Consider the following 21,347-nt stretch of genomic DNA (forward strand, 5'->3'; position numbering starts at 1 on the left):
AACAAAAACTAGCATAGTTGCTAATTTATTCAAAATCTATAAATGTTCAAATATAAAACTCAAATAGTGAGTTTTACATTTTCTCAAAAACTTATTTTGCAGTTTCTTAGTTGAAAAACAATTTAATACTAACCACACATTTCTTACTGAGGTGCATCATGGGAGATTTAGTTGACTTCTCTCTCAGTTTCATGTCCACAAACTTGTACTTTTGACTGTTTTGCTCATTTTTAACTGACATTTGAGCTTCATGTCCATCCAAACCTTAAAGTTCGTCTGCTATGAGTCACCAGCTGTCACTTTATCTTTGTGAAGAATAAAAAAAAAAATTAAAAAAATTGTGCTCCTTTACAAAATCTGAGCTTTGCAGTAATTATATAGTGTCTTTGAAGAACAGTGTCCACTGACCTGAGCAGATGTTGACGTTTAAAGCTCTTTGAAATCAAGAATGAAGCTTCTCAACAGGAGATGAGCGGCCTGCTGACAACTCAGAGCCAGAACTTCTACCGAGAGCAGATTCAGAAGGAGATGTTGGCCCGTTTGGCCTGGAAGAGCCGCTACGCCAAACTCTACCCGTCCTGCTCCAGTCAGCAGAACAACAGCACAGAGCCCACACAGCTGCCCCAGCTGCCCCAGTGAGTCACTTTAAATCTGCTGTCTGAGGAGTTCATGTCAAACTGAGCCTCAAAGAACGCAGTCTGAGACCAGGACCAGAAGACTGATTCTATGACGAGGAGAGAGTGAATGAGGGAGATCTGATCAGAGGTGATGGAGACAAACTGCAGGACGGAAACCATTAAATGAGCCGTAAGAGAGAAGGGACAGATGTGTCCCAGCTTGAGATGAGGCTCAAAGCTACTTTATGATTATAATATTGAGGAGCAACGTTTGAGGATTTGTTCTGGATGGATGTACAATTTTAATTTCTCTGGAAAGAAAATGCAGAAAAATAATATAATAAACATGACTGTTCTGCATCCAACAGGGCCGCTCTGCCGCCAATTAACAGCACACGCATGAGCCAGAGCGACCGTCCTCCTCCTCCTCGTCCTCCCCCCCCTGTGTCCTCACCTCCCAGTGTGCCCCCTCTGATGAGGCCGGTTTCTCCCCAGACCAGGCAGACACTCTACAATGACTCATCTCACCATGTAGGAAACACAACACAATTTAACACACCACAATACATTATCCAGCTGTGGAAACGTGGCTTTCATCTGAATGCAGCTTGACCTCAGATTTTTCTGGGTCCGGATTTTAAATCAGTCCGTTCATAAAAACACAAACCTTTTCTCATTGAGTGTACTGAAGATGATGATGAAGATTTTTAGCTGCCAGTTAGCAGTGAAACACACAGACCTGGTCTGGTCAGCAGGTCCAAATTGTCTAATTAATACACCTTGGACTTCCTGTGCAGGGGAAAGGGCGGAGCCTGTACCTGCAGAGGCGTGGCCTGATGAAACCTGAGGAGAAGTTTGATTTCCCTCTGCTGTCATCCTGGGAGTACGGGTGGAGACTGGGTGAGATGGGGGGGGCAGTCTGATTCAGGGCTGCGTGTTTTAGACATGAAGCTAATACGACTGAAGGTCTGAGACGGTCTGAGAAGGTCTGAGAAGTTTAGAAAAGATCTGAGACAGTCTGAGAAGTTTAGAGAAGATCTGAGACGGTCTGAAAAGTTTAGAGAAGGTCTGAGAAGTTTAGAGAAGATCTGAGGAGTTCAGAGACGGTCTGAGAAGTTTAGAGAAGGTCAGAGAAGTTTAGAGAAGGTCTGAGAAGTTTAGAGAAGATCTGAGGAGTTCAGAGACGGTCTGAGAAGTTTGGAGAAGATCTGAGACGGTCTGAGAAGGTCTGAGAAGTTTAGAGAAGATCTGAGGAGTTCAGAGACAGTCTGAGAAGTTTAGAGAAGATCTGAGAAGGTCTGAGAAGTTTAGAGAAGATCTGAGGAGTTCAGAGACAGTCTGAGAAGTTTAGAGAAGATCTGAGACGGTCTGAAAAGTTTAGAGAAGGTCTGAAAAGGTCTGAGAAGGTCTGAGAAGTTTAGAGAAGATCTGAGAAGTTCAGAGACGGTCTGAGAAGTTTAGAGAAGGTCAGAGAAGTTTAGAGAAGGTCAGAGAAGTTTAGAGGAGTTCAGAGAAGGTCTGAGAAGGTCTCAGAAGGCCAAGGTCCAGTCACTCCTCTTTGCTCCTCAGCCCTTGTTTGACTGCAGCTTTACAGTGTTTTTGTGGATCCACAGGTGACTACAGTCTGGACTACAGAACGCCGTCCCGTGCCAGGTCCTCGGAGGTGAAGAACACCTTCTACGCCAAGAACGGTGTGTTCAGCAGCCCGTCAGCCACCGACACCCTGAGCTGAGCTTCGGGCTTCGCAGGATTTCATCTAATAAACAACTTGCCTGTTTGTTTTGAGACACAGATCTCATTTTAATGGCCAAAAGTCAGATTATTTTATAGGTTTGGTCTCTTTTGAACCTTTCGGAGACATCTTTGCATCTTATATCGTCATAACAAAATAAGGGAATGTATGTGCTCATGCGGGAAAACAGAAATCTTCGGCTTCCTGTCGCTGTGGGTTGTTTACCATCCAGATGGCTGTGAGGTTAAAGGTCCAGTAAGTTGATGCTGTGTGATGGATAATGAATGAGCTCCTGGACCAGGATCAGTCCGAGGGAGCGACATCTGATACCTCAGTGTTTCTAAACAGTGGAGGAAATGTTACACAACACAACATTAAATAATTCATGTCATGATAATTCCATTATGGTTCCCCCAGCCAGTGTGCTTTTCTTACTGTTAAACTCATGTAAGGATTTCTTCAGAATAAAAAAGCACAAAAGTAATTTAGTTTTGAAGTGATTTTACACGATCCTTTTGTTTCTTGTGTATTTTCACATGAAGAGGCTGCTCTTCAAACATTTATTTTCAAGAGACCGATGAGTTTTTAATAGCATTTCAAATATTCAAACACTTTTCATGGTTGGTAAACAAGGATACTTTCTAGACATTTGTTTTTAATTCAGGTCTAAACTTGATGATATTTTCTTATATAATATGTATATGAGAAATATACTGAAAACCGGAGAATGACCTCACTCTTGGACTTTTGCTGGAAAGGTAAGAATTCATATTGAACATGTATTTGTGATTAAATGTGTTATAAAGTAAATCTTAACTGTAACGGGCTGCTCCTGATGGATATATTTTATTTCATTGCAGTAAATGCTTTAAAAAGTCTGTGATTTTCCGGAGTTAGGCGGTGGGGAAGATCAGGAAGCCGGTGAAGGTGTTGCTGGCGCTGCTCTGGCTCGTCACCATGGTGTTGAACCTGGTGGCCTGCAGCGACACCGTGTCCCCGACGTCCAGCTCCAGGATCGCCGAGCCGGAGGTGACCAGGAAGCCGTCAGCCATGTCGCACTGCATGAGGTGAGTGGTGTCGCCCTTCATAAGCTTCATACACACCTGGAGGATCGAACAGACGCGGCCGTCAGCAGCAGAAATAACCACAGCGGAGGTTTTTACAGGCTTTCTAAAGAAATACAATGAATCAGCTGCAGTTATCTCAGCTCAGCAGCCGCTGTCACAGTCGCACTAAGAAGGGCCTGCGTTTGAACTGTGGGGCCTTTCTGTGGGGGGACCGGTACTGCTGCGCCCCCCCGCAGAGGTGATTTCATCACACCTGAACGGAAAATGATGTAGTTGGAAACAAACTGTCTGTTCTTTTGTGAGAGGAACACGTAAGCACCAAAAACAAACAAACAAAAATAAACAACTCCTCAATATAAGGCTTGAATATGCAAGAAAAGAGAACCGGTGTGATTTAACAACTAAATCCAAAGCAAACCAAAAAGACAGAACGTTTTGTGAGGACTCACTCTGCTCCTGGCTGAAATGTGGTAACTGAAGAAGTAGACGCCTTTAGTGACGCACATGAACGACCCGTTTGTCAGCGAAACCCCTTGAAGCCGCTGATCCAGCTCTGGTAAAATCTCTCTGTGGGAAGTTTACATGAACATTTTTAGTGTTTTTTCATGACTTTATTTATTCAGTTTGTCATCTTCTTATACGGTTATAAATACTATGGCGTTATGTTTCTGGGCTGCACTTTGATTCAGCTGGATGGTTAATCACAAAGCCTCCCTCTTTTTATTCATTTCTTTACATCTCTTTACATCTTTACATTAAAGCCCCTCCAGCTCCCCCTTTGACCTCTGACCTTCACCGACCTTTCAAAGTCGATGTTGGTGTCGACTCCTGGTGGATTTGTTTGCAGCCGAATCCTGGAGAATGACGGTTTGGCCCGGTTGGCGGTGTTGAACGGTAACCCCTTCTCCCCGGGGACGGCCCGGGAATCCGGGGGGCCCCGGCTGACCCGCATCCCCCTTCAGGCCCGGCCGTCCCGGGGGGCCCCGCAGACCTATCAGCCCCTTCTGGCCTCTGACAGGCTGACCTGTCTCACCTGGTCACACAAAAACAAACGCACAACAACAGCTAAAAACGAGGACAAAAAAAATGTAATAAAGTGAACGTTATAGTAATAAAAGGAAATGAAGTTTAGTATCGGAACTAAATACAAAAACATGCTACACAATGATGTCGCCCTGTGATCCGTCTGCCTGATTTGTGTAAGATTTCATTTATGTGATGAAGCACCCATCAGTAGAAGTGAAACTGTCTTTTTTTTAACAGCAGAAAGATCGGAACATTTCAGTGTATTTAATATTTCCGTATTCCCCTGAACTCACCGGGGTCTCCCTTCCCTCCTTTGGGGCCGTCCTTGCCGTTGGGCCCGTGGGTGCCCGGGATCCCAGGAATCCCCGGGACTCCACAGGTCGCCTGTGTGACGGCCGGGGCGACATGATACAAGAGCAGCAACACTGAAGTACAGCAGCTCAGCCACTGGGGGGCCTGAACAGACACACACACACACACACACACACACACACACCACCAAAAGACAACAGAAGGTAATGCTTGTTCTTGTCAAAATCTCACCGTGTTAACACAAACTGTCATCTACTTCTGATTACGTTTCCTACACAACACAACACAACATTTGCTGTTGTGCTTTAGTTGTATAGGAGAATTATTTTTAAAGATGTAGCCTGATTGGTCCAAACAGATCTAATGTCCGACATATATTTGATTTATCCACCAGCTCCATTGTACGTTGCCCCATTTTGTTTTAATGGATTAACCAATTTTTACATCAAAGATCTTTTTTTTTTTGTTGCTATTTTTAAATGTAAAAAGTTGCAGAGGAAATTACGTCTCATTAACTTTGTCTCATGCTACACTATTGACTTTGATTCACTCCCCAGAGGCTACACCCTGAAAAGACTAAAATAACCATAAAATCAGATTTTTTTTTTTCACTTTGTCTTCCTTATGAACGTGGGTCTCAGCCACAAACACACAAATATAAAGCAAAAAACATTCACTGCACATGATTCCATTTCTGAAGAGTTGGCAGTTTTAAATATTAAAGCATTGATCCATAAACTCAATGAAATGTTCCTGTTTCCATTTTTACCCAGAAATAATACATTTACAATGTTGAAATTGAGTCATCGCAAATCAACATTTAAGATTTTTGAATGCCTTAAATTTAAATTTAGCATTTTAAGAAAAACAGATTCTCTATTACAGGAAAATGACACTGAGCTGTGTTTGAATTATCATTACGACACAGCCAGAAATCAATGAAACGATCCACCATTTCCTTTCTCTCTCTGTCTCTGCCTGGTCTCCGGTTTTCGGGGACAGAAAGGTCTCACCATTTGCAGGTAATGCAGTCGCTCGTCCTGCGGTGGAGATGATGGGATGATGAGGAGCGGCTGCAAAGAGCTGCTCTGCTTCTCAGTGGCAGCAGCAGCAGCTCAGTCAGAACAAAAACAGGAAGTGAAACACTTCAAGGAACAATATCGCTGCTCAGCTGGGGTCCGAGATAGGTGGCTGGTTGGGACAAACGTAAAAGTGTTATTGCTGCACTGTGTCAAATAGTCTGCTGTTTCTATTGAAGATGAGAAAAGTACCATCAGCTAAATTTATCTAAAGTATCAAAAGTAAAAATTACTGTCCCCGGAGAGGATGTATTATAATGTAATGTGTCATTATATGACATTATATGATAATACTGATGCATCATCTGCATATAAACAGAAAAAAACTAATGATCTTTGAGTTTTTGGAAATTTTGGATCATTTCCCTTTTTGTTGCCTTTTATTTTATAATGTATGTATTTCTTGTTTGTTTGTGTATTATTTATTTAACAGTAACCTACGAATAAAGTGGTATGTAGTGGAACAGAGCATTAAATGAACATCCAGAATAAACACCTTGTTGAATTTTCAGCCTTTCGCGGATTAGTTTGAAGTCTTGGTTGACTTTTCCAGTCGATCTTTATCCTGTTTTTCTGACAAAGAAATTTGGCAATCAGTGGAAGTGAAACAGTGGAACAAGAAGTCAGGAAAACTCCACCTGAGGAAGAACTGATGATGAAGCGTTATTGATGCCCGTGATTAAAAAAATATTTCCTTGAAATTAACATTTTGTTCTGTTTTTCTCTGAACTTCCTCTTTGTTTCCCGGGCAGTGCCTCTCTGTGCATCAGTATCTGTTCCACAAAATGTTTAATTTCCTCAGGTATTAGCAAAGAGCTGATGTTTATTTTTAATAATTACATCCTGTGAAATATGCTAGTTGGTAATTTTCTGATCCTCTTTTCCTATTTTTCATCCTGTCTCTGTTTTTGTCCCACAGACATGAACCTAACCCCAATTTTATTCTGATTCCTGCTCTGAGTTGTATCTGCAGTTGGTCAATTAAGGCCATTGATTATTAGTTCGGTTGTTATTTTTCTATCCAGCGATTTTCATTGTTCACGGAGGAGTCAGCCATCCCGACACTGTACTCAGGACATCTTTGGGAAATGCAATGACATCCTGAAATGAAACAACAACAAAGCAACAACAAAGCAAAAAATCTTGTAAATTTAGCACATAATGCGGCCCTCATTTTTCCATGCTTTGGTTTTGGTTTGTGTGTTTGTAACCCCTCTTTTATTTCAACCCTGCTTTGAATGACAATTAGGCAAAAGATATATAGTCTTAACAACAACCACCAACAACCATAATACTCCCAATACTAATCATAATAATAGTTGTTATTATTATTACACAGTGTTGGCGGTTCCAGCTGTAATCGCTGTGTGTCCTGGGTTTGGGTTAGGCTAACAACAACATGTCTGAACAAACTGGGACGTTTACTCGACATGACGGTGAAAAAAACTTTAATTATTAACGTTTCTTACATGTCGGTGATTTCTGTGTATTTATTTGTTATAAGGTTACATCACTGTTCTGTTCTCATGTTTCAGACTCTTTAAATAGGAGTCGTCATTTAAATCTGTGTTCCTGGTTAGAAATGATCACTTATCAGGAAATGATTCAAGTTTCTTACACCTCACTGAAATCCACACATGGATATATTTTCAGTTAAACGATGTTTTCTTTAAGGCAGCTCTTTGTTTTATGATCAGCCAGAGCAACAACTTAAAAATAACACAAACTAAAGATGAACACAAAGCGTTCGTGTTGTTTTTCAGCTCTTTATTGTTTTTTTTTTTTTTCAAAAGTTACAATCAACATGTGATCCGATATTTATGTGCAAATAAGTAATTATATGTGTGATGTATTGAAGTAGAAAGTTTCAATGACAACGAGGAGGTTTAAACAAAAACTGCTGCATTTAATGATCAAGCCAATTTAAAAGAGACATCCTTTACAACATGTTTCTCTGTTTCTACATCGAAAAATAGTCAATATTTAACTGGTGGAAAATCCCTGCAGCTAAATTACCCTCAGAATCACGAGCTGTATTAATAAGAAATGGAAAAATGAAATGAGAAGAACCAGGATATGTGTTTTGTTTTTGCTTTTTTTGAAGGTGCTGGGCCAGTAAGGAAGAATGTGACGACATTGTTTAGTGACTGGAAACATGGAGGATTGTTTCGGTTTTGTAGGTCACTGAGACTGCAGCAGGAAGCCGGAGAACACGCTGTTACCGGTTGGGTTCCCTGTCATCCCTCTGTAGTCCTTCGTCTCCAACCAAACCTCCTGATCCCGATCCACGTAGACGGCCAGGCCGCCCGAGGTCACCTAGGATGGATTTGATGAGAGGGTGAGGACCGTTCTCAGGCAGAAAAAGGTGAACTGAAGGTGTAGCGTTGTTTTCTTCACCGTACCTGTCTCCTCATGCGGCGATGGTCGCAGAACGAAGACAGCAGTTTGTCATTCAGCTTCATCAGCACACACAGCCGCTCGTCTAAGGAGGCGTGGAACACAAAGTAGTACATCCCCGGGACCCGACACCTGAAACACAATTTTGTTTTTGTCTGATGGATTGGGAATTTTTACTGCACCGTGTTTTCCTGTAATGTGTCCAGACTGTTCCTGATACCTCAGCGGGGGCAGGGAGGGTTAAAAGGTCAGTTACCAGCTCTCACCTGAAGCGCCCTGTGTTGATGTTGTAGTCATTGTTGATGTCGGTGATGACGTTGGTGAACCGGATGATGCTGGACTTCTCCGGGTAAGTGTTGATTAATCTGGACACGCTGAAAGCTGCCTGCTCCTGAGTGGTGAAAGTCCTGCAGCCACAAACACAACACGAGGTTGAAGGACCTCAAATAAAGCCCCTGGTGTCCCTGACACGTCTGCCACCTCCACCTTCCTCAGGCCTTTGTTTGACTGCATACCCTGCTTCTCCTGGTGCTCCTGGAGGTCCAGGGAACCCGGGGGGACCGGCTTTCCCAGATTCCCCGCCCTGACCTCGTTTACCAGGGAAACCTGGCAGTCCTTGCTCCCCCTTTTCTCCCTTCTGAGGAACGAGGCCCCCCCTCCACTCCGCTCCTGCAGACATCAACAACAGGCAGGCTTGTAATAATCAGCCGCAAATCATGCAAATGGATAAATGCACAAAGATTAATCCCAGCTCATCGAAATGTAAGTAACGGACGAAGATCTTTGTTGCAGTCAGTCGTCCTGCATCGCAGCTTCACAGATTTTATAGGAACCACAAACTGGGTCCAAGTGGCTCAAATTTGAGTCTAGTTTTATCATCGTCACAACAAGCATTGGGTGCTGTGACTCATAAATGATATAAAGATCAGTAAATGTTTGTGTTTATGGCCTAAAAGGGTTTCCAGGTGACCGCCGGGTTTTCCTTTTCTTAGTACGAGTGCAGATTTTAGTTACCTGGGTCGCCTTTCTGTCCTTTCTCTCCATCACGGCCGTCTCTGCCGGGCAGCCCAGGCATACCTGAGGACAGAAATCACAACAAACACTCACAGAATCCACACACACAAACTTACACAGCTGTACATTCATGAAAGCACAGACCTGGTATCCCGGGCATCCCTGACGCTGGACAAGACTCCATGGCAGGCACCACGGATACAGCCAATGAGATCAGGGCTCCGACCACGAAGAGGAAATGATGGAGCATGATGGAGAGTCTGAGAGGAAAGGAGGAAAGATCCGGTGAGAAAGGTGAAGAGGAGGAGAAGGAAAGGAAGACAGGGTCAAAGGAAAAGATATCAGGAGATGAGAGGAGGAGGAAAAGGAAAGGAAGAGGATGGAGGAGATTAGGGAAGAAGAAACGAGGAGAGGATTAAAATGAAAGGAGAAGAAGGACAGGAGGAAAGAGGAAAGGAAAAGATGGGAGAAGGAGAGAGGAGAGAAAGATAGGGCACATAGGAAAGGAAAGAGGGAAACAAGGAGGGAGAGAGAGGAGAGACAAGGTGTGAAGAGGAGGAAGGAGGAAGTGGTGAAGATGACAAAGGCTGCCAGTTCAAACCCGACCGGAGTATAAAGTTACTCAACAAACCAAACGAATATCATCATAACAAAAACAAGCAGCCACATCAGGAAGGAGAGAAGCAGATTCTATCTGAAACACATGGCTGAACAGGACAGATTTAAAACTCACCTGAGTCAACAGACAGGAAAATCAAAGCCACCTCGGTCGGTTCAGCACAAACTGAAGTGAAGCTGTGAGTCCTGCAGCCGCCGGAGGAGGAACCTAAAACCAAAGATTCAGCAGCTTTTACTTTGGAAATCATTTTCTGAGCCGACTGAAGGGAGTTCTGCAATTCTGGGAGGTGATTGAGAGAAGGAGGGAGAGGGAATATTAACACCACCTCATCAGCTCCATGTGTTATAAATAAATACTTAATGCTGACACAATGTGGAGCTGGTAGTTCTCTACACGGCCAAAAGTATGTGGACAGCTGAGGGGTCATCTGGTGCTGCGGCAGCCTCCGTTATTCTCATTATTCATCCCACAAGATGTCAGATGAAATCAGGTTGCAGCAAAACAGGATGGGAGAGTTTTTCCCAAACTGTTACCAGGTTTTGTTCAGCTTTAAGATCTTCGGTCCATCAAAAACACACAGATCTCTACAGGAGGCTCCTTCGACCACATGGGGAAAAAATATACAGTCCACTGAGTGATAAATATTTTCAACATGTTTCCAAAGTTGCGCTCAAGTTACTAAAACAAGGATGACACCGTGGATAAGGAGAAACAGAGTTGGAAATTGGGGAAAAGGTATTGGTTGAATTGATGTTGATATTTTAGGACAGAGGTGTTCAGTTTCAAACAGACTGAAATGTCTTCGTGTGTTGGAGCATACAAAAGTACACTTGAACCAAAGTGTCGGCCCTGATCAATGTTCCCTTCAGTGAAATGTGTAAATATATCGTCACAAAGAAAGAGACTCGTCACTGAGACTCCAGCAAACGTGTTAGAAATACTTACTGATGCACCAAAGCGTCCAAAGTCATGACTGACAGCCATCCCAAACTTTCACCAGTTTATTTTGTTTGGGTAAAATAATCCTGCTTTGTAATTGTTCTAATAAATATTAGTATTAATATTAATATTGTTTTAATAAACGCCTCCAGTGGGTTTGATTTGGAGGGATGTGATGAGGGACTTCTGAGATTTGGGCCTTTTCACAGGATTTCTGGCACAGAATGAAAATATAAAATATCATCTTTTATTGTTTAAATCCTAAAAGGATTTACACGTTTTTTGTCTAAGAAAACAAAAAAAGGGACTTTGTCTCCTGTTTTTGTTTGTTTACATTGTGACTGGTGACTGAACGTTTTCTTCAGAGAATCAGCTTCAGCAATTTAACCAGACTGAAATAAGTGTGGGTTAAAATAACACACACACACACACACACAATGAAGTGAGGAGAATGTCAAATGGACGCTCCAAAGTGACAACGGGCAAATATATAAATGAAGAAGTGCGTAAAAACACAAAATGTTTCACTTCTATAACCTTAAAAAGTCATGACATGAAACTTCTCCATTTGATAGGAGTCAGAAAAAACAGATTCCTGCTGCTCTGGAGCTGAGTGATGAGACGATGGCTGTCAGTGTCCTCAGTTTGGGTTAACGTTCAGCTCAATGTTTAGCTTAGCTTAGCATAAAGACTGGAAGCAGGGGGAAACTGCTAGCGTTGCTTTTTGTTGGTCCTCTAAGCTGACTGCGGGTCAAACAGTTCGACAGCTGAGGTCAATCAGATGTGTTTATTTGGGTGGACGTATGAAAACATTTCGGTCCCTGTTTGTGACCGTGACAGAAAAAAAAAAAGAGATTTTTAACCTAACATTAAGTGATATTTTATCGTTTCGTGTTCACCCCTGTGAGGTTCTGTTTGTTTGGCGTAGACCTGATTTTAGTGTCTGAGTTATGGACACCAAGCGTCCGACAGGTTGGAGTCACATGTTGGAAATTCAAACTTTGTTAGTGGCAGCTGATCTAAAGGTCGGTAGGTCAAACTATTTCATTTTGTTCTACTCTTCATCCAGCAGCAGCTCCAAAAACAAATAAATAATCTCTCCAATATTCACACCATACAATAAACTTTAATGTTGTTCACACATTAAGAGCCAACAATCACATGAATCAGTGTGAAGGAAGCAGATCAGGTGGACAAGTTGCCTGTGAGAGTTTTCTGAACATGACTGTGTGGTGACACTACGTTGTGTTAAAATGTCCTTAAAAATAAACGTGATTTCTTTTTCGTCTGGCGCTCAATTCGACTCCAGCAGACGAGCTGAACTTCACACCGGACTGGAGAAGAGCAGGAAGCCGTTGAAGATGATGAATTTGTCTCGCACGTCCTTCGTAACAGAGTCTGGCTGTGCGTCCTTAAAGGACGTGAGCCAGACCCTCTCTCCGGCTGTCAGCTGTAAAACCACGCCACCCGACATCACCTGAAACACAACACGGCCCAACTCGTCACAGCTGCACACACACATGACCTCCTGTCAACCCTCAAATGAAGCTGAAGAGCACATTTCCTTTATCGAGTATCATATCAAATATTCGGCGCCTCACAGTGAGATATTAGATATTAACCATTTGTGTGAAATTTTGCCAACCAGAGTTTCGTTCATCCTCGAAAACAAATCAATGTTGAATTTGAGAAATCCCTTTCCCGATAATGAGCTCTCCTCCTCACAGACACCGGGGCATAAGACAACCCGTGTGACTCCCTCTAAGCAGAGAGCAACGCCACTTCCACTGAAACTCACCTGGTCGCTGTTCCTGGTGTTGTAATCACAGAATCCCAGGTTGTTCACAGCCTCGCTGGAGATACGCAGACACATGCCGACCTAAAAACACACAACGCAACACAAGGCTCAGACTTGTGGCTTTGTAGAAAAACACAAAATGAAAAAGTGAGCATAGTTTGCGTGTTACCTTGGCCACAGAGTGGAAGGAGAAGTAATAAAAACCAGGCACTCTGCAGGTGAAGTAACCCGTGTTCTTGTTAAAGTCATTGTCTTGGTTGACCACGACAGTCTGGAAGGTTACCGCCTGTCAGACACACAGACACAACCTGAAAAACCTCCAAGAAACGCACTCTTAACAAACTGAACATTTTCCTGCTGATGTTGGAGTCGGCAGATTGTGTACAGACTGTGTTTATCTGGACCACCTGTCCAGATAAAACTAGAGTCAAATCAATCTCTATGTTGCTTTCTTTTTCTTTTTCTTTCATTCTTTTATTTGTTGAAATACTACATTTTGAAACAGGCAGACAAACCCGCTCAAAAGGAGGATAAGCACTGAGGGTCCTCATCGCCGAGAAGGCTGAACGTGCCTGATGAGGAGAGCTTTTCCCTGAAAGCACAAAAAGACACACACACTGCTAATTCAATTTTACTTCGTTAAAAATGGGAGTTTTTAATCATGTTGTGTCAGTACAGGTGAGGCAAACGCTCCTGAAGTTCACAGATTTATACTGTGGTCACTTCCAAACAGCTTGATTTTATTCTGTAAGTACCTTCAGAATGTGTTTAGTGTGAAGAAAGGAAGAAAAATAACCGAGCACCAAATCATCAGTGCTTTTTCGACGTCGGAGAGCTTTGATCCTTTTTTATTCCAATAATGTGACAGGACATGTTGGCGGCGTGGTGTAAACATCCGGAAAGGTCTTACTAACTTTCATACTGTATGGCAGACATGTAAGTTTACACACTTGTCATTGCGTTATTGTATCCTGTCATATATTTTGGATTTGGAAACAGCGAGCTGGGTAAATAAATGGTGTGTGAACGTGAGATGTGCTGTGAGGGCAGAAGTTAAGTCCTTACCAGAGATAATTCTCTTTCCTTCAGGACCGGGGGCACCAGGAAGACCAGCAAGACCTGCCGGTCCCAGATCTCCAGCGTAACCTTTAGGACCCATAGTGCCTTGAGAGCCCCGCATTCCCATCTCCCCCTTCAGCCTCTGGAGGACGTGGGCGTCCACCGGACCCTCGGCCATGGCAGCTGGGAACAAACAGGACGAGTGACGTGGTTCCTTTTGTGATTATTTATATTTACAGACTCATTTAAAAGGCGATTTAACCCAAAGTCATTCACATTTAACTTGTTTGGCTGCACACACATCAGAGGATGAGCCTTTTGTGTGATTGGACGGATGTGATAAAGGAAACAGCAGCTGAGTGTTTTTCTTCATTCATTACTTCATGACTTTTGTTACCTGGCTCTCCCTTCTCTCCCTTCACTCCAGGCCATCCATCCCGGCCCGGGGCCCCGTCCACTCCTGCACGGCCCTCCACTCCGCTACAAGTCGCACCACCTTCGCTGGTCATCACAAGGCAGGCCACACCCACCAGAACAGCCATCCCATAATAACCTCCCATGGCGCCAAACACCTGAGTTAACCATGAATGGAAATCAGAAGAAGACGAAGAAGAACACGACAGAATACTCTTTCTTTGCATGCTTTGTTCGGGATATTTGGAGATTTAATGAGCTAAAATAAATACTTAACCGAATTTTTAACAGATTGTGTGTATAAAGGAACATTAATGACCCAGAATATATAATCTGACAGTCTGCAGCAATTTACTCTGACTAAGAATCACTGGAAAATTAAGTTAAGTGAACAAAAAGGAAACATGAAATTTGAAAAATACAAATGAGTGATCGTTGACACTTTTATTCCGTTAATGTCACTTTGGGGATTTCTTCATTTTATACTTTGAATAGAGACAGAAGAAGATTAAACTACAGAAGACAGTTCTTTTTGAATGAAATTAAGCAATTTAAGAGTAAAAACTGAAAAACAAACAGTTCAACAGCACAAAGACCAAAAACTCATCTGATCCAGCTCAGATAAAGTTTCATTTGGAAATGAAAAGAATCCGGCAGATAAAGAAAAATCTTCTTTTGTTTGGGGCTAATTTAGTTTAACAAGATTTCATTTGAATTCAGCTGACTGCCATCAGCAGCATAAAAGAATACCGAGATAAAATAAACTGAATCATTTTCTCTAACATCAGTTTTTTTTTTTTTTTTTGGGATTTTAGGAGACAGGAATGTACTCACCAGCTGAAGTTTCTGATTTGGAGGAGCAGAAGGACGTGGTTTCCTCTTCTGGTGGACCGAAGAAGACTTAGACCGAAAAAAGACTCACTGACTTATTCACACACTCACACACACACACACACACACACACACACACACACACTCATTCACACATTAGTGAGGAAATGAAACTCCTGATCAGGAAAACTGACAGGTTGATCCTTCACTGTGAGTTTTTTATAGGATTTTATAAACATAAAATATTTAGTTAATAGTATTTTTATTTGTTTATCTATTTTTTATTTTTTGGAGCAGCCCAAATACACATTAGACTGTTTTCTTTTTCATTTTAAATGAAAATTTTACATTTTTCAGTTTGACTTTGACATCCTGTCCACTGTAGTACCTTAAAAAAAATAAAATCAGATGAAACCTTCACTTCTATCTTTTTAATTAACAGTCAGTCATCTCAAGACTAAACTGCCATTTCAGACACTAATCATCTTCATTGTGCGTGTGTGGAGCTCAGTGATCGTTTTATTATCCATCATTTATTCTTGTGTACAAAAATCCAACAGCCTGAAACTTAAGAAAGTGAAAAACTCTGCAGATTTTTGAGTCGAAGTCGGTTCTGGTGGGAACCTGCAGATTTTCATGTTTAAACCAACAACAACTTCCCTAAAAGCTTCTTAACGTTCCTGATGAACGTTTAACAAAACACACCTGACCCATTCAGGAAGACAGCAGCTGCATTCTCATGGACGCTCAACATGTCTAATCCATCACCTAAAATGTCAACTTCACTGGGAATCAAACTCGTTTACTTCAGTGAAATAAAACAGCTCAGACCACCTGAACTTTAACATCAGAACCCAAAATGTTTCCATGTTTCCAAGAGTTGGGATGACGCTCCCTGACGTCTCACATGCAGTCCGAAAAGAATGCGTTTAAAGAATTCAGTGAGTGAGAAAAGATGTGAAACTCAATAAATAACAAACAAGACAGCCTGTTGGAACAAATAAGAGTTTGGGACGCCACCAAGTGGACACACGATGCGATGGCAGCAGGCAGATTCTGCACAGCACATTATAATATCGACAACCAATGAAACAGAGCTTAACAAAGGAAATGTAAGATTTTTAGTACCTTATTTTATTTAGATTGACTGAGTTGAATGCTTTTAAAGATCCACAGATGCCCTTCCTGATTATTTATGGACATGAAGATGTGCTGGACAAATTTAAATTTGAAGTTTTTCCTTAAAATTTCTGTGAAGTAGGTTTTTGTTTTAACTCGTGTTAACTGAGCTGCTCTGATGGTGAAGGGAGTATTCAGGAGTATTTATTCTTTTCTCTGAAGTCAGCTGGACTGCACTAAAGGAAAAGGGACAGGAGATGAGGACATCATCTGTGTCACAGTGGAGAAAGCATCCGTCAGCAGAGGAGGAGGCCTCAGACAGCACCTGAAACATCTCACCAAAAGAAATCCAGCCGTTCTGGATGTAACATCTTCCTGAGAGGCGTCAGCTCTCTTTGAGTTTTCGTACATTTCTGTGCAAAAGATTTAGTTTTGTCAGATTTAGCCGCTCTCTTTTTTCGTTGTTGTTGTTTTTTTTTATGGATTTGGGGACCACACAGACAGCTCATGATATCTACATCATGTTATCTCTAACTGAACCGCTCTCTGCTGACATGGATCTTGCCCTGTGATATCTGCAGTGGGAGTTCGTCCAAAGTGCCGATGCTTGGGAACAGTCTGTCGGTGAAGGTGTGTGTGAAGGTGTGTATATGTGTGGCGGTGTCCGGGTCGAAGAAAGACAGCTTTCCTCTGTTCCAGTCCAGATGGACTCTGATCCTCTGTAGCTTCTTCTTCACTCGGAGAACCGCAGACGGATGTCCCAGCAGGCGTGCGCAGTAGACACCGCTGAAGAACTCGATCTGCCAGAACCCGGTTTTTATTTGTTTGTCTTTCTGGACGTACTCTGCAGCCATGCCAACAAACCAGGCCGTGTTGTCTCCGACCTCCACGTCCCAGCAGTGAACCCCTGAGGTGAAGCTCTCCGAGCCCTGGACGGAGCGGTGATAGTCAAACCTCTCTGGGTTTTCAGGAAGCTTCTGCCTGTCTCCATGACTCACGCTGGTCAGATCTGCAGACAGGACGAACTCTGGATGAGCAGTGTTTGGATCCAGAATCACCGGACTGTAGGAGACCAGGTCCTTCATCTTGTTCCAGATGTTGAAGGTCAGGTTGCCCAGATGTTTGGCCTGGTCTATCAGAGCTCCTGAGTCCAGATGTGGATCCTCCTTCAGGGGGTGAAGTTGGACTCTTCCTGCTGCAGACTTGTAGTTCTTCAGAAATGAGACGTCTTCAGCTCTCAGCTCCTTTTCTGTGTCTCTGATGGTGTTTGAAAGAGCTTCTATCTCTCTGCTCAGACCATCGATCTTCTCCTTCATCACTTTGCTCTTCTGCTCCTCTTCCTCCCTCAGAGCTTTGATCCTGGCCTCCTCTTCCTCCTGTAGAAACTGATGAAGCTTCTTAAACTGCTCCTTAATCTGCTGCTCTGTGTTTTGGGTCTGGACTTTAATGTGTTTGGCTGTTAGATCACAGTTTTCTTTGACTTGTTCAAACAGCTTCAGTTTCTCCTGCAGAGGTCTGAGAGATTTCTGGAGCTCTTTTTTATGATCCTGTGCGAATTCATGGAGGGGTCTGAATTTATGACCTGAGTGAGTCTTTGAGTCTCTGCAGACGAGACACACCGGCTGCTGGTGGTCCAGACAGAAGAGTTTGAGTTTCTCAGAGTGCAGACTGCAGACAGACTCAGATGCAGCTGTCTGATCTCTCTCCAGTAAAAAAGTCTCACACAGGTTCTTTAAAGCCAAGTTAGTGGGAGGATTGGTCCTTGAAGATCTCCTCTTACAAACTGGACACTCCTCTGTAGCTTTTCCTGTCCACCAGGTCTGCAGACAGTCTCTACAGAAGCTGTGGCTGCACGACAGCACAACAGGATCCTTAAAAATGTCCTGACAGATCGGACAGGAGAGATCTTCTTCTGATCGGAACGGCATTCTCTGCTGCAGGGAAGCTGTAAATACAAGGCCCCGAACAGGAAGACAGTCCACGCCCTCGTCGCGGAAGTTCCCTGAAAGTTGTAATAACTCTGAGATATCTCTCTTCTCTCTTTAAATGCACCGTCTGCATGTGCAGTCAGCCAGATAAGACTGTTAAAAGTTGCAGCATTCCCAGCAGTTCTTGTTGTACCTTTCCTCTTTGGGGGAAGTTGTGGGTCCGTTCTGACAGAGATGTTATTGTCTTTCTCTCACTGTCTGCGTCGTGGCCGGAAAAAAGTCTACTTCCTGGTTAGTCTCAGGTGAATTAGAGGAGGAGCTTTGTCTGTCTTTGTCTGCCTTTCTGTGTGAAATGCAAACAGTTTCCTCCCACACATTGAATTTTGGTGTTTATTGTCCAAGAAGAGCAGTGAAACACAAGCTGTGACTCATTCTTCTCAAAAATAAATGGAAAGTTACGCACCAGAGTCCTGATTAGAAAACTAAACACAAAAGTATGAAAGAAACAGAACGAAGTCAGGAAGTGTTCTCAGCTGACTTGGCTAATTCTACTTCTTTCTGTTTCACATGCAAACCTCATTCAAAATGCCAAGGACACTCAAGTATATACATTAGCAAGATAATTTAATAATGTTTCCTCTGGAAATGTTCTCTTTTTGGAGCCATTAATGAATATTATATCCATCTTCTGTGAATATATCTTTATTAGGAACAAACAAAGTAAAAGCTGTATGAGTTTAATATGTCTGTGGCCAAACTTTATGTTCACTTTGTCCTCTGACTGTGTGTTTAAACCTTTATAATGATATATATTTTTGGGACTATAAAGCCGTCTTCCAGTTTCACATCAGCACTATTTCACTAAGTCTTATTTTTAAACAAAAATCGATCAAAAAATCACAGAACATACTCAGATTATGTTGCAAAGGTAGAACTTTTTTTACTACATGATGGTGTATATTTAGCTGTGAAGAGTATCTGAAACTAACCAGGCACACACAGAGAAAAATCTGAAAGAATTACTCTTCATTTAACATTTCCATCACCAAAAGAGTTAAAACTTGACTGGTAATATTTTTAGTGGGGCTTCAGTCTTATTGCTCACGTATGGAAACATCTTCTCGGTGAAGGTGCTTATGAAGGTGTGGATGTGTGTGTTGGTGTCGGGATCAGAGAACGACAGACTTCCTTTATCTTGGTCCAGATTTATTCTGATCCTCCTGAGATTCTTCCTCACTGACAGAAGAGTGTGCGGCTCTGATGGGGAGACGGCGACGTATTTCCCGTCATGCATCCCGATTCGCCAAAGTCCAGACTTGATGTCTTGATATCCTTTCCTTCGGACATACTCCGCCACGACACCCAAAACCCAGCATGTGTTGTCTCCGATCTCGACGTCCCAGCTGTGAGTCCCAGAGTTAAAACCCTCAGAGCCCAGAACTATGCAGAATTCATCAAACCTCTCTGGATTGTCAGGAAGCTTCTGAGACCCTCCTCGTGTCACGCTGGTCAGATCTGCAGACAGTTTGAGCTCTGGATAAGCAGTGTTCGGATCCAGAATCACCGGTCTGTAGGAGACCAGGTCCATTAACTTGTTCCAGATGTTGTAGGTCAGGTTGCCCAGATGTTTGGCCTGGTCTATCAGAGCTCCTGAGTCCAGATGTGGATCCTCCTTCAGGGGGTGAAGTTGGACTCTTCCTGCTGCAGACTTGTAGTTCTTCAGAAATGAGACGTCTTCAGCTCTCAGCTCCTTTTCTGTGTCTCTGATGGTGTTTGAAAGAGCTTCTATCTCTCTGCTCAGACCATCGATCTTCTCCTTCATCACTTTGCTCTTCTGCTCCTCTTCCTTCCTCAGAGCTTTGATCCTGGCCTCCTCTTCCTCCTGTAGAAACTGATGAAGCTTCTTAAACTGCTCCTTAATCTGCTGCTCTGTGTTTTGGGTCTGGACCTTAATGTGCTCAGCTGTTAGATCAAAGTTTCCTTTAACATCTCTGAACAGCTTCCGTTTCTCCTGTAAAGGCTTCAGGGCGGTATTTAGTTTCTCTCTGAGATCCTCTGCAGCCTCGTCGATGGGACTGAATGTGTGGCCGGTGTGAGTTTTTGAGTCTCTGCAGACGACGCACACCGGCTGCTGATGTTCCAAGCAGAAAAGTCTCAGTTTCTCAGAGTGCAGACTGCAGAGAGGCTCATTTCCTGCTGTTGCCATTTTTTCCGTCTTCACAGAACTACTTTCGCTTTGATTGATTCTTCTTTTATCAGCCAGCAGCTGGTTGAAGTCCAGACAGTTTGTTTCCTGGTTTTTCCCTTTGCTCCTCTCTGTCTTCAGGTATAAGGGGTAATTTTTAATCCGTCTTAGCGTGTACGTCTTGAACTGTCACGAGCAAACAGTGAAGTCACTTTAGTTCCTGCCTGTCTGGATGATGTCAGATCAGAGGTGGAGCTTGGTTAGACCATACATATGTTTGACTTCACTGTGAAGGACGAATAATAAGTGCGGGAGACTCAAAGTGTCGCTGAGCTGCCTTCAGATGGCCTCATTGTGTCAGCGGGCGTTTCAGAGGAAAGCTGTTCAAAAACAGGGCAGGTTCAGACGTGTCTGTGTTTCACTCCTAGTGAAACCAAATTCATTTTAACTTTTGTTCCCGTCCTGCTTCATCTTAAATGCATATTTATCTTTACAAAGCAAAAGAGACAAACACAGCTCATAAAAGTGGACCAAGAGAAAGATATAAATATGATGAATAATGAAGATAATCGGGGCTGTAAAGGATCAGAAAACGTTGCGGGACTATTTAAGCTGTCACCCAAAGACACTAATGTTAAAGCAGTCAGTACTGATAACTTTATTCCAATGTGACGCTCACTTATATTTACTTCCACCTAAATCTCTCCTCTTCTTCACTCTTATTGTGTTTCGTGTCCGCTGTCATTTATCACTCAGTCTGACTAAGTCTTTCTTTTTAAATGTTGAAATTGACGTTCAGCATAAAATGTTACATAATTTCCGTCCTGACAGCAATTTAAATGGAAGTTTCACAAAACACTGAGGAAACAGTGATAGCTGAAGAGGATTCCTCTGAAATGAAGATGATGTTGGCTATGATCAAAAAATAAAAAATTCACCAGCCTATGAAACAGACATAGACAACAGACGGGGGCTAATTCAATGCAGTCAAATTGAAACCCACCATGATATCATCTCTTGGGCTGCGTACAGCCATCTTGGTTTTTTGAAACCAGAAGGTGGAGCTGAGGACGAGTGAAGGATGGATTGGACCTGCTCTACCCCCAATCACACAGCATTCAGACACGTTTCTTAGTAAATACTCAATCATCTTCTGTCTTATACTGAATGTCTGGACAAAATAATGGCACACTTTACCCGAACACTTCAAC

General features: G+C 42.7%; 6 protein-coding genes across 6 annotated transcripts; 1 reads left to right on the forward strand and 5 right to left on the reverse strand.

Annotated features, from left to right (window-relative positions):
• The first annotated feature begins 468 nt into the window (after nt 1-468).
• LOC115043905 (protein ATP6V1FNB) lies at nt 469-2,349 on the forward strand. Its single transcript, XM_029502682.1, has 4 exons — nt 469-635; nt 986-1,148; nt 1,415-1,517; nt 2,231-2,349. The coding sequence occupies exons 1-4, from the start codon at nt 469-471 to the stop codon at nt 2,347-2,349; spliced, it is 552 nt and encodes a 183-aa protein (XP_029358542.1).
• Nucleotides 2,350-2,451: 102 nt separating this feature from the next.
• LOC115043854 (complement C1q subcomponent subunit B-like) lies at nt 2,452-5,885 on the reverse strand. The gene is given in 6 exon segments (XM_029502602.1): nt 2,452-3,452; nt 3,866-3,983; nt 4,217-4,329; nt 4,331-4,449; nt 4,736-4,898; nt 5,768-5,885. Coding segments are annotated over 6 exon segments (726 nt in total). The 5' UTR covers nt 5,771-5,885; the 3' UTR covers nt 2,452-3,242.
• A 1,721-nt stretch (nt 5,886-7,606) lies between these two features.
• On the reverse strand, nt 7,607-10,130 carry LOC115043124 (complement C1q subcomponent subunit C-like). Its single transcript, XM_029501307.1, has 7 exons — nt 9,978-10,130; nt 9,389-9,504; nt 9,245-9,307; nt 8,746-8,899; nt 8,497-8,637; nt 8,236-8,362; nt 7,607-8,149 (listed from the first exon to the last, which is right to left on the reverse strand). The coding sequence occupies exons 2-7, from the start codon at nt 9,492-9,494 to the stop codon at nt 8,015-8,017; spliced, it is 726 nt and encodes a 241-aa protein (XP_029357167.1). The 5' UTR covers nt 9,495-9,504; nt 9,978-10,130; the 3' UTR covers nt 7,607-8,014.
• Nucleotides 10,131-11,908: 1,778 nt separating this feature from the next.
• On the reverse strand, nt 11,909-15,170 carry c1qa (complement component 1, q subcomponent, A chain). The gene is made up of 7 exons (XM_029501305.1): nt 14,908-15,170; nt 14,057-14,231; nt 13,666-13,842; nt 13,116-13,192; nt 12,770-12,886; nt 12,601-12,681; nt 11,909-12,279 (listed from the first exon to the last, which is right to left on the reverse strand). Exons 2-7 carry the CDS (start codon nt 14,217-14,219, stop codon nt 12,127-12,129), a joined length of 768 nt encoding a protein of 255 aa, XP_029357165.1. The 5' UTR covers nt 14,220-14,231; nt 14,908-15,170; the 3' UTR covers nt 11,909-12,126.
• Nucleotides 15,171-16,486: 1,316 nt separating this feature from the next.
• On the reverse strand, nt 16,487-18,225 carry LOC115043121 (zinc-binding protein A33-like). Its single transcript, XM_029501303.1, has one exon. It carries the CDS (start codon nt 17,949-17,951, stop codon nt 16,554-16,556), a length of 1,398 nt encoding a protein of 465 aa, XP_029357163.1. The 5' UTR covers nt 17,952-18,225; the 3' UTR covers nt 16,487-16,553.
• A 405-nt stretch (nt 18,226-18,630) lies between these two features.
• On the reverse strand, nt 18,631-20,355 carry LOC115043122 (tripartite motif-containing protein 35-like). Its single transcript, XM_029501304.1, has one exon. The coding sequence runs from the start codon at nt 20,155-20,157 to the stop codon at nt 19,006-19,008; it is 1,152 nt and encodes a 383-aa protein (XP_029357164.1). The 5' UTR covers nt 20,158-20,355; the 3' UTR covers nt 18,631-19,005.
• Nucleotides 20,356-21,347: the final 992 nt, after the last annotated feature.

The sequence above is a fragment of the Echeneis naucrates genome, chromosome 5, assembly GCF_900963305.1.
Source record: "Echeneis naucrates chromosome 5, fEcheNa1.1, whole genome shotgun sequence".
NCBI lineage: Eukaryota > Metazoa > Chordata > Actinopteri > Carangiformes > Echeneidae > Echeneis > Echeneis naucrates.

Bases quoted from the DNA above. Each gene is read 5' to 3' on its own strand.
- c1qa (XM_029501305.1), bottom strand. From the start codon at position 14,219: ATGGGAGGTTATTATGGGATGGCTGTTCTGGTGGGTGTGGCCTGCCTT. The intron at 13,843-14,056 runs GTAACAAAAGTC...GTTTGTTCCCAG, and splicing joins GGGAGAGAAGGGAGAGCCAG to CTGCCATGGCCGAGGGTCCG. The intron at 13,193-13,665 runs GTAAGGACTTAA...TTGTGCTTTCAG, and splicing joins AGGAAAGAGAATTATCTCTG to GGAAAAGCTCTCCTCATCAG.
- LOC115043124 (XM_029501307.1), bottom strand. From the start codon at position 9,494: ATGCTCCATCATTTCCTCTTCGTGGTCGGAGCCCTGATCTCATTGGCT. The intron at 8,900-9,244 runs GTAACTAAAATC...TGATGTCTGCAG, and splicing joins AGGACAGAAAGGCGACCCAG to GAGCGGAGTGGAGGGGGGGC. The intron at 8,150-8,235 runs GTACGGTGAAGA...AATCCATCCTAG, and splicing joins ATCGCCGCATGAGGAGACAG to GTGACCTCGGGCGGCCTGGC.
- LOC115043121 (XM_029501303.1), bottom strand. From the start codon at position 17,951: ATGCCGTTCCGATCAGAAGAAGATCTCTCCTGTCCGATCTGTCAGGAC.
- LOC115043122 (XM_029501304.1), bottom strand. From the start codon at position 20,157: ATGGCAACAGCAGGAAATGAGCCTCTCTGCAGTCTGCACTCTGAGAAA.
- LOC115043905 (XM_029502682.1), top strand. From the start codon at position 469: ATGAGCGGCCTGCTGACAACTCAGAGCCAGAACTTCTACCGAGAGCAG. The intron at 1,149-1,414 runs GTAGGAAACACA...CTTCCTGTGCAG, and splicing joins ACAATGACTCATCTCACCAT to GGGAAAGGGCGGAGCCTGTA. The intron at 1,518-2,230 runs GTGAGATGGGGG...GTGGATCCACAG, and splicing joins GGAGTACGGGTGGAGACTGG to GTGACTACAGTCTGGACTAC.